This window comes from Mauremys reevesii, linkage group 1 (genome assembly GCF_016161935.1).
Source record: "Mauremys reevesii isolate NIE-2019 linkage group 1, ASM1616193v1, whole genome shotgun sequence".
In the NCBI taxonomy this organism is placed as follows: domain Eukaryota; kingdom Metazoa; phylum Chordata; order Testudines; family Geoemydidae; genus Mauremys; species Mauremys reevesii.
In genome coordinates, this window is record NC_052623.1 from 18,731,414 (window position 1) to 18,748,431 (window position 17,018).

At 44.4% G+C, this 17,018-nt stretch overlaps 1 protein-coding gene across 5 annotated transcripts in view; it reads left to right on the forward strand.

Annotated features, from left to right (window-relative positions):
- GDPD5 (glycerophosphodiester phosphodiesterase domain containing 5) overlaps positions 1–17,018 on the forward strand; it is a 318,308-nt gene that overhangs the window by 293,138 nt on the left and 8,152 nt on the right. For all 5 annotated transcript variants that reach the window (XR_005587466.1, XM_039496991.1, XM_039496989.1 and 2 more), the window contains 2 exons: positions 551–698; positions 10,485–10,567. Coding sequence is in view for 4 of the 5 variants with exons in the window: in XM_039496991.1 (XP_039352925.1) it covers positions 551–698; positions 10,485–10,567 (231 nt within the window). In the remaining variant the exon portion in view is untranslated. The remainder of the gene's footprint in view (positions 1–550; positions 699–10,484; positions 10,568–17,018) is intronic.

Here is a 17,018-nt window from a genome sequence, read left to right on the forward strand (position 1 = left end):
TGTGCACCTTTAAAACTAACAGATGTATTGGAGCATAAGCTTTCATGGGTGAATACCCACTTCGTCACCCACGAAAGCTTATGCTCCAATACATCTGTTAGTCTATAAGGTGCCACAGGACTCTCTGTTGCAGTTTAATTCAGTGACTTGCCCTTTCAGTATTATAGGCTTCTGAGGTGGCTGTTAATTTTACATCACCGTAATTAGGGACACTTTTTAAAAATGTGTCCAGCATACCACCATGTGGGGTGAGCGAATTATGTATATCTAAGCCAGAATCTGCTCTGGTGAGTGAATAAAGCTTTTAAGATCAAAATAGTGGTTTAATAGGTTTTAAGGCCGGACGAGATCTTGCATTTCCAAATGACCTACTTCACCAAATTGGCAATCTGGCCAATATTAAAAAGCATGCTGTTTTGTCAGATGACTCTAATCTCCCTTTGTATTTATTTCACGTGAATCACCCATGCATAGCACATAGTATTTTGTGTCTTCTGTATGCTGTACTTACAGAGATACTAACCTTCCGCTCCGTTATCTTTCTCGGCAGGGAATACACCGCCGCGAACCTGAGCGTTAATCTCTACGTTGTGAATGAACCATGGCTGTTCTCTATCCTGTGGTGTGCTGGCGTTCAGTCTGTCACGTCTGATAGCTCACAAATCCTTAGCAAGGTGCCTTTTCCCGTTTGGCTAATGGTAAGCAAGACCACATGTGAAATATCCATACGGTACATAAGATTCGTCTCCACTGTGATCCCTTTAAAAAACAGGGACAGCTTTCTGGGTGTGTTCGAGGCAGCTCTGGCCTGTAAAAGCCATACATTAGAGAGGTAGTTTCAGCAGCATGCTACCAAAATTTTAATGAGAGACTTCTTCAGACATGTTCCGTCTCAGACCTACAAGATTCCCTGGCTTGGATACTTTTCCCTCTTCCCTCAGCAAAACTGTCTTCTTACTCTTCTCCTATTCAAATCAGTCAGTTCTTCCACTCCATGCCCCCCTGGCTTAGTATCCTTCAACACGCCATGCTCCCTCTCACCAATACCACATTGAGGTACCCCTATGTGGCACCCCTATCTGGCAGCTGTTCCTAGCAGCAGCGGTGGTGATGGTGGCAAGGGTGGGTTTTCCCTAAGTCTGTCTATGGGATGTTACGTGGAAAGTGGATCCCCTCTTCAGATGAGCTGGGTGGTCAGTTGGGGAATGGGCTCCCTTTGGTTTCTGAGGTGGACAGTCTCCTCAGCTGGTGGTAGGAGTGACAGAGCGGGACTCCTCTGGCTGGTGGATGGGAGCAGAGTTCTGGTCCCTCATGTAGTTCCAGCTGTGGGTGGGCAGGCATCAGTCAGGGGAGAGATGGGTGGCAGGGGCTTCAGGACTCCCTGCAACACCAGCTTGGCCCTGTCTCCTTATGGACAACTAGAGCAGGGTGGTAGGGGTTGTGGAGACTACGTTGTGCAATCCCTGCCCCCCATGTGTTCCTAGAGCAACTGGTGGGGGTGTGTTGGGAAGGGACTGTCCATTGTAGCAGCTGTCACAGTTCCAGCAATAGTGAGCACGCTCAGAAAGGGCTGAAACTTTGAACAAGCTGAGTCAGCTTCAGCACTTCAGGGCAGATTGCGAATCTCATTTTTGCTGCCTCCTCACCAATATAATCGACTCTTGTCTGTGATTATCCCTCCACTGCATGGGGGGGGGTAGATAATGAAGACTGGCCCTGTCGGCCCCTGAGCAGACAATGGACCATCAAGAATTCGCATGTCCATTTATTTGGATCTTTGAAGCTTGAGAAAGCTAACATGAAACTGAAATGATGTGAGGTTGCCATGTCTAGGGATTCTTAAAGCAAGTCAAGACAGTTAAATATCCAGGGGGGTGGGGGTTTCTTTAAAAAATGAAGTCTCGTGCACCATTGCAGGGCTGGAGATTATCTAGTACTGACCCAAGAAGCCCTTTCTGATCCTGCTCCATGAATCCATGACACTGCAATGTCTTGGACGCTATCTGCAGCTCAATCTTGGAGCAATTTTTGGACCAGCTAGTTCTGGAACGAACAAGGTGAGGGCAGTTACTGTAAGAGGCACACAGGATCTGGTCCAAGAGGTGAATATAGCTGAACTCTGTAATAATGACCATACTATAATTCAATATAACATACCTGGGGGGGGATCCCAAAGAAACCCTCCACACAAATATATAGCTTCAAAAAAGGAAACTACGCAAATTGAGAAGGCTAGTTAAATAGACGTTAAAAAGAACAGCAACAAGAGTAAAATGCCTGCAAGCTGCAGGGCAACTTTTTAAAAACACCGTAATAGAGGCTAAAGCAATGTGTACCCCTAAATAAAAAAACAAACAAACAAAAGAGTATGAGGACCAAAAAAAAAAAGCCACCCTGGCTACACAAGAGTAAAAGAAGCAGCTGGAAGATCAGACATAGTTTAAAAATTTGAAGTCAAATCCTACTAAGGAAAATACTCTGGCATGTGTGAAAGTATAATTAGGCAGGATGAAAAAGAATTTGAAGAGCAATTAAGAAAAAAGACACACAAACGAACAGCCAATTTTTTTTTAAGTACATCAGAAAGCAGGAAGCCTGTCAAACAGTCAGTGGAGCCACTGGACTAAAGGAGCACTCAGAGAAGACAAGACCATTTCAGAGAAGCTAAATGAATTATTTGCATCAGTCTTCACTGCAGAGGATGCCAGGGGGATTCCCACATCTGAGTCATTCTTTAGGTGACAAATCTGAAGAACTGACCCAGATTGACGTGTCAATAGAGGAGGCTTTTCAACAAATTAGAAACAGTAATAAGTCACCAGGGCCAGATGGTATTCCCCCAAGAGTTGTGAAGGAACTTAAATATGAAACTGCAGACCTACTAACTGTGATATGTAACCTATCACTGAAATCAGCCCCAGTACCACATGACTGGAGGATAGCTAATGTGATGGTGGGTTTTTTTTAAAAAGGCTCCAGAGACAATCTTGGCAGTTACAGGCCAGTAAGCCTAACGTCTCTACCAGGCAAATTGGTTGAAACTATAGTAAAGAACAGAATTATCAGACACCTACATGACCACAACACGTTGGAAGAGTCAACACAGCTTCTGTAAAGGGAAATCATGCCTCACCAATCTATTAGAATTCTTTGAGGGGAGTCAACAAATATGTGGACAAAGATGATCCAGTAGATGTTGTGTACTTGGACTTTAAGAAAGCCTTTGACAAGGTCTCTTACCAGTGGCTCGTAAGCAAAGTAGGCAGTCATGGGATAAGAAGGAAGATCCTCTCATGGATCACTAACTGGTTAAAAGGCAGGAAACGAAGGTTAGAAATAAATGGGCTATTTTCACAATGGAGAGAGGTAAATAGTGGGGTCCCCCAGCGAGCTGTACTGAGTCCAGTGCTGTTCAACATATTCATAAATGATCTGGAAAAAGGGATAAGCAGTGAGGTGGCAAAGTTTGCAGATGATAGAAAACTATTCAAGATAAGTCCAAAGCTGACTGTGAAGCGTTACAAAAGAATCTCACAAAATTGCATGACTGAGCAACAGACTGGCAGATGAAATTCAGTGTTGATAAATGCAAAGTAATGTACAGAGGAAAACATAATCCCAGCTACACATACTAAATGATGGGGTTTAATTAGCTGCTACCACTCAAGAAAAAGATCTTGGGGTCATCCTGGATAGTTCTCTGAAAATATCCGCTCAGTGTGCAGCAGTAATCAAAAAACATACAAGGTTAGGAACCATTAGGAAAGGGATAGATAACAGGACAGAAAATATCATAATACCACTATATAAATCCATGGTACACCCACCTCTTGAATACTGCCTGCAGTTCTGGTCACCCCATCTCACAAAAGTTACATTAGAATTGGAAAAGGTACAGAGAAAGGCAGCAAAAATGAATAGGGGTATGGAACAGCTCCGACATGAGGAGAGACTAAAAAGACTGGGACAGTTTAGCTTCAACAAGCGAAGACTTGGGGCTTGTCTTCACTACCACACAACCAATCGGCGCAGTTGTGATCAATGCATCTGATTTGGAGCGTTGACGTAATTCATCTCAATGAGAGGTGGAAGCTGTGTCGGTGGGAGAACATCTCCTGCTGACATAATGCAATGTACACACTGCATTAAGTCGATATAAGTTATGTTGCTCGGGGGGTGAAGGTGGGGGGTTTCACACCCCTGAATGATGCAACTTGCATCAACTTAAGTGGTAAGAGCATAAGAACATAACATAAGAATGGCCATAGTGGGTCAGACCAAAGGTCCATCTAGCCCAGTATCCTGTCTTCTGACAGTGGCCAGTGCCAGGTGCTTCAGAGGGAATGAGCGCAACAGGTAATCATCAAGTGATCCATCCCCTGTCACCAATTCCCAGCTTCTGGCAAACAGAAAACTAGGGACACCATCCTTGTCCTGGTAGTGTAGATGAGCCCTAACAGGGAATATGATAGAGATCTATACAATCATGACTGGTGTGGAGAAAGTGAATAGGGAAGTGTTATTTACCCCTTCACACAACACATGAACCCAGGGTCACCCAATGAAATTAATAGGCTGCGTTTAAAACCAACAAAAGGAAGGTACTTCTTCACACAACGCGCAGTCAACCTGTGAAACGCTTTGCTAGGGGATGTTGTGAAGGTTAAAACTATAATAGGGTTCCCAAAAGAACTAGAAAGGTGGAGGATAGGTCCATCAATGGCTATTAGCCAGGATGGGCAGGGATGCAACCCCATGCTCTGAATGTCCCAAGCCTTTGTTTGCTAGAAGCTGGGAGTGGACAATAGGGGATGGATCACTTGATGATTGCCCTGTTCTGTTCATTCCCTCTGAAGCACCTGGTATTGGCTACTGTCGGAAGACAGGATACTGGGCTAGATGGACCACTGGTGTGACCCAGTATCGCCATTCTTATGTTCTTACCACCTTGTGCTGCAATGTGACAACATGTCTTACTATTAAAGCAGGGTAGTGGCTGGTAAGTATTTGCATGATTTATAATAATATTATCTAGCACTTCTATCACACCTTTCATCAGTAGATCTCAAAATGATTTAAAAAGAGTTCAGCAGTATTATTCCCATTTTACAGATGGGGAAACTGAGGCACAGGGACGTGACTTGCCCATGGCCACCAACAGGCCAGTGGCAGAGCCAGGAATAGAACTAGGTATACCGAGTTCCAGTGCAGTGCCCTGTCCGCCAGCTCTCACTGCCTCCTTTGTGAGCAAGTTCTGAATCAGCCCCCTCTATAAGCTAGAGGGATGCTGGGCTCCTGGAGACAGTCTTTCAGAAGAGTCCTAAAACGTAGTGTCCTCTTTGCAATTGCTGTAGTTCCCATACCATTCTCACGTGAGTTATTGGTGGTATTGTCTTAGTCTGATGCCTGGCCAGATTCTAACTGGTGTGATTATGTTCTGCCTTCCTAAGTTCCCTCTAGAAATTTCAACGGGCTACAGTCTCTTACACTTCCTATTATGTATCCTTATTCACACAAGAATTTTAGTGACATTTTGGTGGCGGTTGGAACAATTGCTGTAAAGTTATTTGGGCTCCCCCTGGATGAATGATGCAATGTAATCCTCAATCATTCATTCAAAGTACTCTTTTCACTGACTTTTCACAGGTGTCGGGCCATTGAAATGGGAACAGAGGCAAGGCTGGCTCAGCCGGTCACTTAGAAACAGAATCGGATTAATTATTTTAAAAAGTTAACCAGTGGTTCAGCTTCAAACATCAGGGTTTAGAAAAATACAGTGAGACCTGTCTTAATATATTGAGCTCTCTTATAGAGCACTGTTCATCCACAGAGTACTTTAGAGAGGAGGGGCAATGTCATTAGTCCCATAAACTAAGACAAAGAGGAAAGGTGACTTGCCAAAGGTCAGACACACAGTTTGGGGAGGAACCAGGAATCAAGCCCAGGTCTCCTGACAGTCCAGCGCTAGGCCACAATATCTCTCAAGTCATCACCATGGAGAACAATAAAAATGAGTTTCCCTCATCAGTATTGCCTGTAACAAGAAAGTAAATGAGCTAAAGCCACATTTAGAATCATAGAATATCAGGATTGGAAGGGACCTCAGGAGGTCATCTAGTCCCACCCCCTGCTCAAAGCAGGGCTAATCCCCAGACAGATTTTTGCCCCAGATCCCTAAGTGGCCCCCTCAAGGATTTAACTCACAACTCTGGGTTTAGCAGGCCAATGCTCAAACCACTGAGCTATCCCTCCCCCTCTTGCTGCACAAGAAATGGAGAGATAAAAACAGGTGTATTGCAAAGAACAAGTCTGGTGAGAAAAATATGTCCCGTCTTCTAAATTCTTCCCTTTGATGTAACCTCTGGCTCTCGCTGAGCTCTGTGGGAACTGTGTGTGCATCACAGATGGAGTTTGGTCCAATCTTCCCTTTATTCAGTCTCTCAGATTAACCCATTTGTCAGTGCCTACTAATGTATAATAGGCTGCTGTTCACCATAAAACTCCCTTCGTACTGTAAGTGTCAGGACCATGTGTGATTCATACCCTCTGAATTCTGTTCTGACTAAATCTGACTCTTTCAGAATTGATTTCAGTCTGGGAGCCAAAGCAAACCTTTCATTCTTGCTGAAAAGTGATGATCTCCAAGGCACATTTCTTTATGGCCCTCAGGTGACCCCAGGGGCTTTGTTGCACTTTAAGGATGAATAGGCATGTCATTTCCATTGGCTGCTATGGTAAATCAGTGCCAGCTGCATCAGTCTCTGTGGTAACTGAGGCTTCTTGCTGACAGATATGCTCACTCATGCTCTTGCTGATTCTTTTCATCAGCCAGTTCCTGGTATTAATAATTCCAAGTCCAAAATGCAGATTCAGTTCAGCTGCACAGAAGCCATGCTAAAATATTTCCAGGGCTGCTATTTTAGCAGGTACTTTAGGCCTGTCATTCCTGCTGCCAAGCATGTGAAGGAGAGATTTCTGCAGTGCGACTGGTCTTTGCAATTATATACATGCAGCTTTCCATTTCAAACTACATTTCCTGTGCGAGTGGCTCTGAAAATGATAGTCTTTTCTATGGTGCAGCAACTGTACTAGCCTACAATATATCATTATAAGAGGAGATTTTCAAAGGCAAATGGGACAGACACACACCCAACTCCCATGGAAAATCAACAAGTTGGGTGCCTAATTCCTATTGATGCCTTTGAAAACTTTCCCCCGGAGAGAGGAGCCGGTGTTTGAATATACCTTGATGAGCACTGCACTGAACTAATACTAAGTTTGAGTGATTAGTGTTTGGAGAGCTCATCAACAGAACAGGTCCAGTGTTCAGGTCAAAAATATCCTCTTGTGAGCACAGGGCTTCTAATGAATGGCTTCCTATAGTGAAACTGTCAATACAAGTCAAACGGTGAGATCTGATGGATGACTGCGCAAGTCTTGAACCAACTGAGCTCAGGGCTTGTCTACACTTACCCGGAGTTTGACGTGTGGTGATCGATGCATCAGTGGTTGATTTAGCAAGTCTAGTGAAGACCCGCTAAATCGACCACCGATCACTCTCCCATCAACTCCTGTACTCCACCTGAACAAGAAGCACAAGGGGAGTCGATGGGAGAGTGTCTCTAGTCGACATGGCATAGTGTGGACCCCGCGGTAAGTAGATCTAAGTACGTTGACTTCAACTACAATATTCACATAGCTGAAGTTTAGTAACTTAGATCGATCTGCCCCTGTAGTGTAGAAAAGGCCTCAGTTTTGTGTATCTCTGCAGAACAGATGTGTTTATTTCCCGTGCCCCTTTCCCAGCAGTGCTCAGCATTTAGGAGTTGTGGGGAGATTTCGGTTCGTTGGTGTGTTGCAAATGCTGTCACTCATAGCGTATGTGAATTAAAACACCTAGTTTTTTCTTTACAGAAATAATCCTGTCTTAACTTCTAAAGCTAGTATTTTATTCCAGTTGAGAGAGAGTGCTGTTCAGAAAACAGAACTTTCATCCCATGGGGAAGTCTGATATTTCAACATTTTGTTGTTCATAATATCAAAAATTTTCTCATGGAATGAAAAGTTACCAAAAAAAAACACCTTAAATTTGGGAATGCCCTGATGAAAAACTGGGCATTTTTTGATCGAAACATTTAGTTTTGAAATGTTGACATTTTGGAAATGTTGATTCAAAATTAAATGTTTTGCTTTGAATTTTCCTGTCAAAAAATTGGAAAATATAGTCAATCAACTTTTTCCCGTCAAAAAAAAAATAAAATAAATTCTTTCATCAAAACCCTATATTTTGTCCAGAAATTTTTAGTTAAAATGTTTTGACCTGCTCAAATGAGAGGTCACGTCTGTGATGTTTGTTTAAATATAGTTAATGTATATAGATAGATGAGTAAGTTCAAACATTTAAATACTGATTTATTACAATGTCATTGTTTCACAGTTGTTAAATGCAAAGATTTAAAACTCCATCAGAAACGTTAGATAAAACTAACAGGATGTGCCAAGTTATGATACGCTTTTTACAATATAAAATGTGCTATACTCAGCCACCCTGAGACAGATAAACAGGAATAGAAGCTGTTACATGCAAGGAGATAGAATAAGCATTGCTGAAGGAATTATAGATTCCAAGGGACCATTGTGATAATCTGATCTATATAACATAGGCCACGGACCACCCCCACCCAAATAATTCCTAGAGCAAATCTCTTAGAAAAGCATCCAATCTTGATTTATAAATTGTCATTGATGGGGAATGCCCCATGACCCTTGGTAAATTGTTCCAGTGGTTAATTACCCTCACTGTTAAAAATGTATGCCTTATTACCAGTCTGAATTTGAACTTCCAGCCATTGGATCAGTTCAACCTTTCTCTGCTAGATTGATGAGCCCATTTCTAAATATTTGTTACCCATGTAAATACTTACAGACAGTTGTCTACTCACCCCTTAACCTTCTCTTTCTTAAGCTAAATAGATTGAACTCTCTTACCTTCTGTGTTCTGTTTTTCTTCCAGGTAACCCTAACATTGCATGAGCAGGGGGGAGGGATAGCTCAGTGGTTTGAGCATTGGCCTGCTAAACCCAGGGTTATGAGTTCAGTCCTTGAGGGGGCCACTTAGGGATCTGGGGCAAAAATTGGTCCTGCTAGTGAAGGCAGGGGGCTGGACTCGATGACCTTTCAAGGTCCCTTCCAGTTCTAGGAGATTGGTATATCTCCAATTATTATTATTTTTTTTGCATTAGAATAGAAAAAAGTGGTTTGCGTTTACTAGTATTAGCATTTATAAAGTCCCAATGACTCTCTCACATCTTGTGTTTATTAGTGCACTGCTGAACTGGGGACTTAGCAAGGTGATTGGGCTCAGCAAAGGGCGACCCTTTGCTTTCTTGGAGATGGTCATATCTGCAGGGCTGTGTGAGCAGAGCAGAGGTACATTGATAGGTATAGCTGCCCTCTGAGCATAACCTTAAGTCATTTTTCGATCACTTGACTTTTTAGTTAAAGCTAGATTCTCTCCACTTGGCAAAGCCCTTCCACCCCCCTTCAGTAAAGCACATGAGGTTCATGGGACTACTTGCATTCTTAGGGACAGATCTTTAACTGGTGTTAATGATCATAGCTTCACTGAAGTGAATGGAGCTATGACCATTTTTACCAGCTGTGGATCTGCCACTGAAATATAAAAACATGCTTGGGCCTGGATTTGTAAAGGTGTTTAGGCATCACTGCCCTCAGCATTGCAACATCAAACTGGTTTAGGAGCCTAAATCTCATTTTCAAAAGGGATTTAGGTGTTGAGGAGCCACAATCCCATTGACAGTTGGCAGGATTTTGGCTTCTTAGTGACTAAATCCCTTTTGAAAATGAGCTTTGGCTCCTAAATCAGTTAGGCATTGCAGCGCTGAGCCCAGCTACACTTAGGCCCAGATTGTTAAAGGGATTGAAGTGCTTAGCTGAATCAGGGCCTTGCTCCTCAATGGGGAGTGTGTCCAGGCCAAGTTTAAAACCTGAGCTGTACCCGCTGTAGTAAAAAGTTCAGATCAAAGTCTGGGTAGAGAATTTCTTGAGTGTATTTTTTCAGTCCCCCATAAACTCAGAAATAACCAAAGGTAGTTTAATCTCCTCTTCAGAGCGAGAGACAAGACATGGACATTTTCAGCCCAAAAGGTGAGTGTTGAGAACACTGAGAGCATGCGAAAAGAGGGTTAGAATGGATGCGGCTTTGCAGGTCTTTCCTGGCAATGTGGTGGTCTTTAAAAGTAAAAAAACAAGGGTAGCTTGGGGATCCAGATGAACTGGGATCCAAAATCCTGCTTGCTCAGGTGTGGCTAGGGTAAAAAGAAGGTTTGGTCCATCTACAGGGCACATGTCTGTGTCATGAAATTTGTGATATTTCTGTATACGACGATCTATTTAGGATTGAACGCTCTCCAAATTTGTACAAACTGGAAGGTATAACGTGTGCTTGTCTTTTTGTCTTCCAGCCTCCAGATGAGTACAATCTAATCTGGATAACAGCTGATCTCATTTCATTTACCATCATTGTAGGAGTTTTTATATTCCAGAAGTAAGTAGCATTATTACAGATCAACTCTCATGTATTTGTGGTGTGTGTTCATCTCAAGGGTGTGGAGATAAAAGGGAGATGCAGTATACTCTAGAACCCTTGCTTATAATGACACTTATAATCACCCCCAGTCCCAATTTACTTATCCCCTCAGCTACCCCCCTCAGTTATAAGCAGGTGACTGAAGCTGCTACATGAGATATAAAGATTGTGAAGAACGAGGACTTCTGAAAAGGGGGGGTGGTTCACACTTGGTGTGGTTCTTGCTGTGACACTAAAAAATGTGTGCAGGAGAGAACTGTCAATGCTTAAGAGAAACAGGCACCACCAGGAAAAACCTTAAAATACTTCAGAGTTTGTATGAGGAATTCTCAGCAGCTCCAGAGATTCTCCTGTCATGGGAATGAGTTAGAATGCGAAGAAACCTCTAATAGTTGCGGTGTTTTAAAATTGCAATGTTCAGTTTGGAAGCAGAAAAGCATGAGATTGTCGTAACTTCGCCGATCACCTAATGGCTTTACAGTTCAGGTTTATCTTAACGTGTGGAGAAAGGTTCCCGACCCTTCTCTAACGGACAGAGGGAGCAATAACTTCTGCTAGCTGGTACTGGAAACTTCATTAAAGATCCCATAGCTAAGGTTGCATTTGGTTCCTTGGTTTATCTGAGGATTAAATATCTTTAAGTATGGAAACAAATGCAGAACACAAACTAGAGTACCCCACTTGCTCATAGGATGAAGATCTAATTTTTTGTCAAGTTGCAAGTAAACCTACTTGTTTGCATTAGGAATTCATAATGGCAGGGTAGGGGAATGTTTAACATGTTTTTGGAACCTTGTTACAAGTATCAGTCACCCACGCCATGCTCTCCTTTGTTTATCCTGGGGGGGAACCCTGGCACATCCCCTGAAACTTGCCTTTCTTCCAAAGAGGAACTTTTCATCACCAGTTATGACAATGTGACCTGGCTGTCCTGGGAAAACCTGGACTCAGAAATAGATACACCCTGAGGACAGGAAGACAGCAGTGTCTGCCTAAGGAAATGTGTCATTTTAAAACTCCACCTTCTTCTTTTCTGAATTTCTCTTTGTAACCTTCTGTTTGGCACATCTAAGCCACCACAGTGTATGTACTGAATGGGCTGTAATTTCCATCCTGATTATTACCACAAACATCCTGGCATTAGGCACAGCAGTCGCCCATGAAACATCCGCTTCAGCTTCGCGAGCTAGTGATTGCAATGTCACGTTGCCCTGACTAAGTTGCTTTGTGACTAATTCCCTGTGCGGATAATTACCTTGCTATTTTTGTAATGTGTTACAGTAGAGTGTCTGCAGCTGTTGAGAACCCCACTTACCGACTGGACTCCATGCCAGAAGCTAGAGCCGTTGTACTGCATCTAACTGGCCTCGTTCATCTCTCTTATACCTTTGCCATCCGCTGAATTCAGTAACCCAGATTCATAACGGGTAACTCCAAGGCAGCGGAGTTATGCCGGCAGTGAGTTTTGTTCACTGACTTCATTGTTGTGGCATAAGTGTAACTGACCAACAGTTTGATTCAATATCCTCATATCACGTTAGGAAATTTCCCAGAAACCAAAAGTACATCTGTAAAATTATCAGAATTTTGACTATCTTTTGAATAAAATAGATTGTGAGGCCAGGAAGGGACTCTTATGGTCATCTAGTCTGCATAACACAAGCCATAAAATTTAAAATGGGACTAAACTGTGATTTCTTAAATTGCAGGTGAATCAGACAAATCACATAAACCCTTACCCCAGACAAAGAAATGCATTGAGCACCCTGGATCAGTCACAAGGGTGTGACTGTCTGACTTGCTCTCTTGTTTGGGAATTTTAAGGCAGGAGCGGCAACCATTTGACCAGAGACCTTTCCTTTCAGAGTATTCAGGTCTTTCCTTAAAGCAGTTCTACAGCAATTCCTCTGAATCCCTTCCAAGAATCTGCATCTTAAGACAGTCTGAATTTATGTATTTACACCTCTACCCTGATATAACGCTGTCCTCAGGAGCCAAAAAACTTACTGTGTTATAGGTGAAACCGCGTTATAGTGAACTTGCTTTGATCCGCCGGAGCGCAGAGCCCGCCCCCCCGGAGCACTGCTTTACCGCATTATATCTGAATTCGTGTTATACCGGGTTGCGTTATATCAGGGTAGAGGTGTATTTAACAGCCCCTTAAAAACTGGGCTGTTTAAATAGTTGCCCAGGCTTCTGAGAGTGTGGAGAGACAGGGATAATTTCCAGCAATCATGGATTTTAAAATGGCCGGAAAAGGAATGTAAAGAGCATGGTGAGAGGTGAAATGAACAGACATTGAGGGAGTGGTAGAATTATTATTATGTAAGTGCCTGAAATCCCCACTGTGCTAGGTGGTGGTAAGAACTCAGAAATACTCCTGGTGACCATATACAAATTCAAATTTGGTGCAAGCAGGGACACTTGCAGTTCTCTTCGGTAGGACCTGCTTTCCCTAGGGCTGAATTTCAATCCCTTGTATTTACCCTGTAGCTCACAATGTGTCTGAGCCTATTAGTGTAATTACCCAGAGGCGTGTAGTTTGCAGGGTCAATCAGTTACAGGTGAGTATTAAAACCTCCCATAGCCAGCACGTTACCCTCCAAAGCATCTCTTTGTCTCTCTTAAAGACTTCCAACAAAAAAAAAGTGAAGAAAAATGCAACACCACAAATTCCAGGTGCTGTCACTAAAGCCAAGGGCTTTACAAACGTGGGACTGGGAACCCACACTCTGCCCCGTGGGTGTCACTCGGAGGGAGCCATTCCCATGCCTCGTGCCTTTCTCTGCTGTGCAGAAGTGTTGGTGCTGCATTTGGGGAGTTCAGAAACCAATCCCAGCTGAATCATTCTCTCTCTCTGCTGGCTGCAGTGATTCAGCTCCTGCGAGACAGGCTCAGAATCTGACCCTTGTGGATTCTTTGCACGTCTTGCTGGGCAAATCAGTTACTTCCTTCACCCCAAGGATGGGTTGGAAGGGAGCCACATCTTCGATGTGCTCATCCTACCCCCTGGGAATGGCTTTCCTGCATTCCAGAGCAGGGCTACAAATTACTCTACTGTTCAGCCTCCGCCCTAGTGACAAGATGGCGAGTCTCTGTGGTCTCGCAAGTGGGGAAGTACCAATTGAGATGACTTTCTAACCCAGGGGCGGGCAAACTTTTTGGCCCAAGGGCCACATCTGGGTATGGAAATTGTATGGCGGGCCATGAATGCTCACGAAATTGGGGGTTGGGGTACAGGAGGGAGTGAGGGCTCTGGGGTGGGGCCAGAAATGAGGAGTTCAGGGTGCGGGAGGTGGCTCCAGGCTGGGGCAGGGGGTTGGGGTGCAGGGTGAGGGTGAGGGCTCCATCTGGGGGTGTGGGCTCTGGGGTGGGTCTGGGTATGAGGGGTTGGGGGTGTAGGAGGGTGTTCCGGGCTGGTACCGAGGGATTCAGAGGGTGGAAGGGGGATCAGTGCTGGGGCAGGGGACTGGAGCACGGGAAGGGGTCAAGGGTGCAGGCTCCGGGCAGTGCTTACCTCAAGCAGCTCTGAGAAGCAGCAGCATGTCCCCGCTCCGGCTCCTATGCGGAGGCACGGCCAGGTGGCTCTGTGTGTTGCCCCTTCCATAGGCACCACCCCCACAGCTTCCATTGGCCTCAGTTTCCGGCCAATGAGAGTTGCAGGGGCAGCGCTTGGGGCAGGAGCAGCATGCGGAACCCTCTGGCTGCCCCTACGTGTAGGAGCCGGAGGGGAGGCATGCTGCTGCTTCCGGGAGCTGCGCGGAGCCACAGCATGCGCAGAGTCGGGCATGCCCCCGCACCCACTCCCTGGCTGGAGCGGAGCAAGCCCCAGACCCTGCTACCCGGCAGGAGCTCGAGGGCCAGATTAAAACATCTGAAGGGCCGGATGCGGCCCCCGGGCCATAGTTTGCCCACCCCTGTTCTAACTGATCTTTTTTGCCTTCTTGCCTTGTTTATTCTTTTACTGCTCTGACTATTGTGCATGTTCCTCCTCTTTCTCTCTGCTGCATTCTGGCATCTCACAGCTATCACATGATCAGGTAATTCTGGTGCTTTCCTCCTCCTCTTCTCATTCCACCTTCCTCTTTCTTTCTGCTAGGGCTTCACTGCAGACTGGGATAATACGGAACAGCCCCTGAATGATGCTTTAATCGCCACAGCTCCACAAATAACCACGACTGTCTCGCTGAGAGTCTGAGTCGTAACTTATTCAATAGTTACTAAAACTAGGCGGCCTCCCCTGCCACGTCCAACTGACCCTTCTAGAGACGCTTGGACATTCCACGCCAATGGTACAAGCCACTTCCATTTGCAGGAGTGTTATTCTAGATACCTGAGCACCTTTTAACTAGGTAACCTCCGGGAAATCATGGTGCTCTCCAGTAGAAATATCCCACTGCAAGATCACCCTCCAGGCAGGGTTTTTTATAGTCCAGTCTGCTCTATTTAGTCCTTTCCAAGTTATCAAATTTGGCTTCAGAATCTATATACAATATTTCAGGGGTTTTTAGCCCTTCATGGCAAAATGTCAGTTACCCTTTGAGAAGTGGGAAGGAGTTGTGGTGCACTGAGTGACCTGCGAAAGCTGACCATAGTTCTTGGCAAATCTTCTGAGCCAGATTCTGTTCTCAGTTACATCAGCATAATTGTGAGTTACTCCACAGTTCTCCTGATGTGTCCCAGATCGCAGTCTGGCTTGTGGTGTGCGCAGCTCACCGCACTATCTCCTCAAAGCGTCGTGTATCTGCTGTCCAAGGCAAAACGCAGCGTCATAGTCCAAGTGCTGGCTTTCGCTTTTCACGATTGTCTTGGCAACGATAAGATATCAGCGGGGAGGGAGGGGTAGTAACAGATTTGGCCATCAGCTGCTGCATTGTTCTGAGCTCAGAATCTCTCAAGATTCTCCTCTTTCTTACGCCACTATAAACCAGGAGTAAATCCACTGAAGTCAATGGCATTTTGCCAGTGTAGGTTGGAAGAGACTCAAGACCCCAGGACACTGGATTTCAGGCTCCCTGAAATACTCTTTTGATTGTTTATTGTATTGGCTGTTTCAGTTTCTTCTGCCTTTAGGGACTATTTGAAATCTGTCCTCACTCTGCAGTAAAGCCTTCACCACTTTTATTTCTATGTTTGAACCAAACTCTTTGTGTGTAACCTTCTCCATACGTTTAGCTCTGAGCAATGAGATTGTATTACTGATAAATGTCCCAATTTGTGTGTCTCTCCTTTTTTATTTCCCCTCCTTTGAATTCGAGCGTTTGCCATTTGTAAGTATTGCCTGCTAGAAGGTACGCGACGACTTGCACTGTTGTCCTCAATCTGCAGAATAACTGGATCTGTTGTTATCTGAAGCTGCCTTGTACTGATGCCTTTTAAAATGGTACTTTGCTAGCGAAAAAATACAGTGAACGTTATGGGAATGTTACTACTCTGGAGCAAATTCTTCCCCAGGTACACAGGCTCGGTTCACAGCAACATCATTGAGAAACGGACATGTATTTCTGTGGCCTTTCCTAGCCAAGGTGATCAGACTAGACATGTTAAATGCTCACTGGATTTTTTTTTTTAAATAGGAATTCTGGATTCCAGGCATATATTAAATGTTGAAAACTCTGTATATAGTATTTCATCTGGGATTGAAACCCACAGGACCCTGACCCAAACCAATGTGTTATTTTCAATTCAGTCTAAAAGTAAAAAGCACCTACCCCATTTTATTTTATTTTATTTTTAAAGTCTTGGATTTGTAGGAATGATTATATTCAACATTAGGATTCTGTCTTGTTTTCAACTGTCCTTTGCACTGGTTCATTCAAGCCATGCTTTGAGTTGGGCCTAATTGAACATGTAGCTAGTTCTTTGCATTATCCTGAAAATCCGGGTGGTAAGAGATGATGGAAATAGAGTGGTTGCCATTAATACGTCACACTTAACATTGCCTGCAGTCTGCAGACTCTGGGCCCTGTTTAGCACTCCTCATCCAGGCAAAACACAGGGACCACTGCAATCCTTGGGAGTCTTGCCTGGGTAAGCATTATTACCCTCCTAATTCGCCTCCACCCCCCAAAAGCCAGGGAGGGGGTGAAGCAACCTGCCCTTGAAGTCACTAGGTTGCAGCTATTTCAGACCCACGAGGCAATGAGTTCCTAAGCTGAGGGCTGCTCACAGAACATCCTGCCAGCAGATTCCCCGCTCTTATATTCAGTCACCTCTCCACTTGGGCTCTGTGTATCTGAACCAAACCTCAGTCACGGCCTAAAATAACTTGTTCTGCTGGGCCTTTCCTGTAGGGATGGGACACCCCGACCTAGTTCTAGTCCTGCACACCAGCCAGAATGTTGCAAGTATCTGAGAACCGTATAGGACAGAACTTCACAGCAGACCATTTCATTATGGGCCATGACTG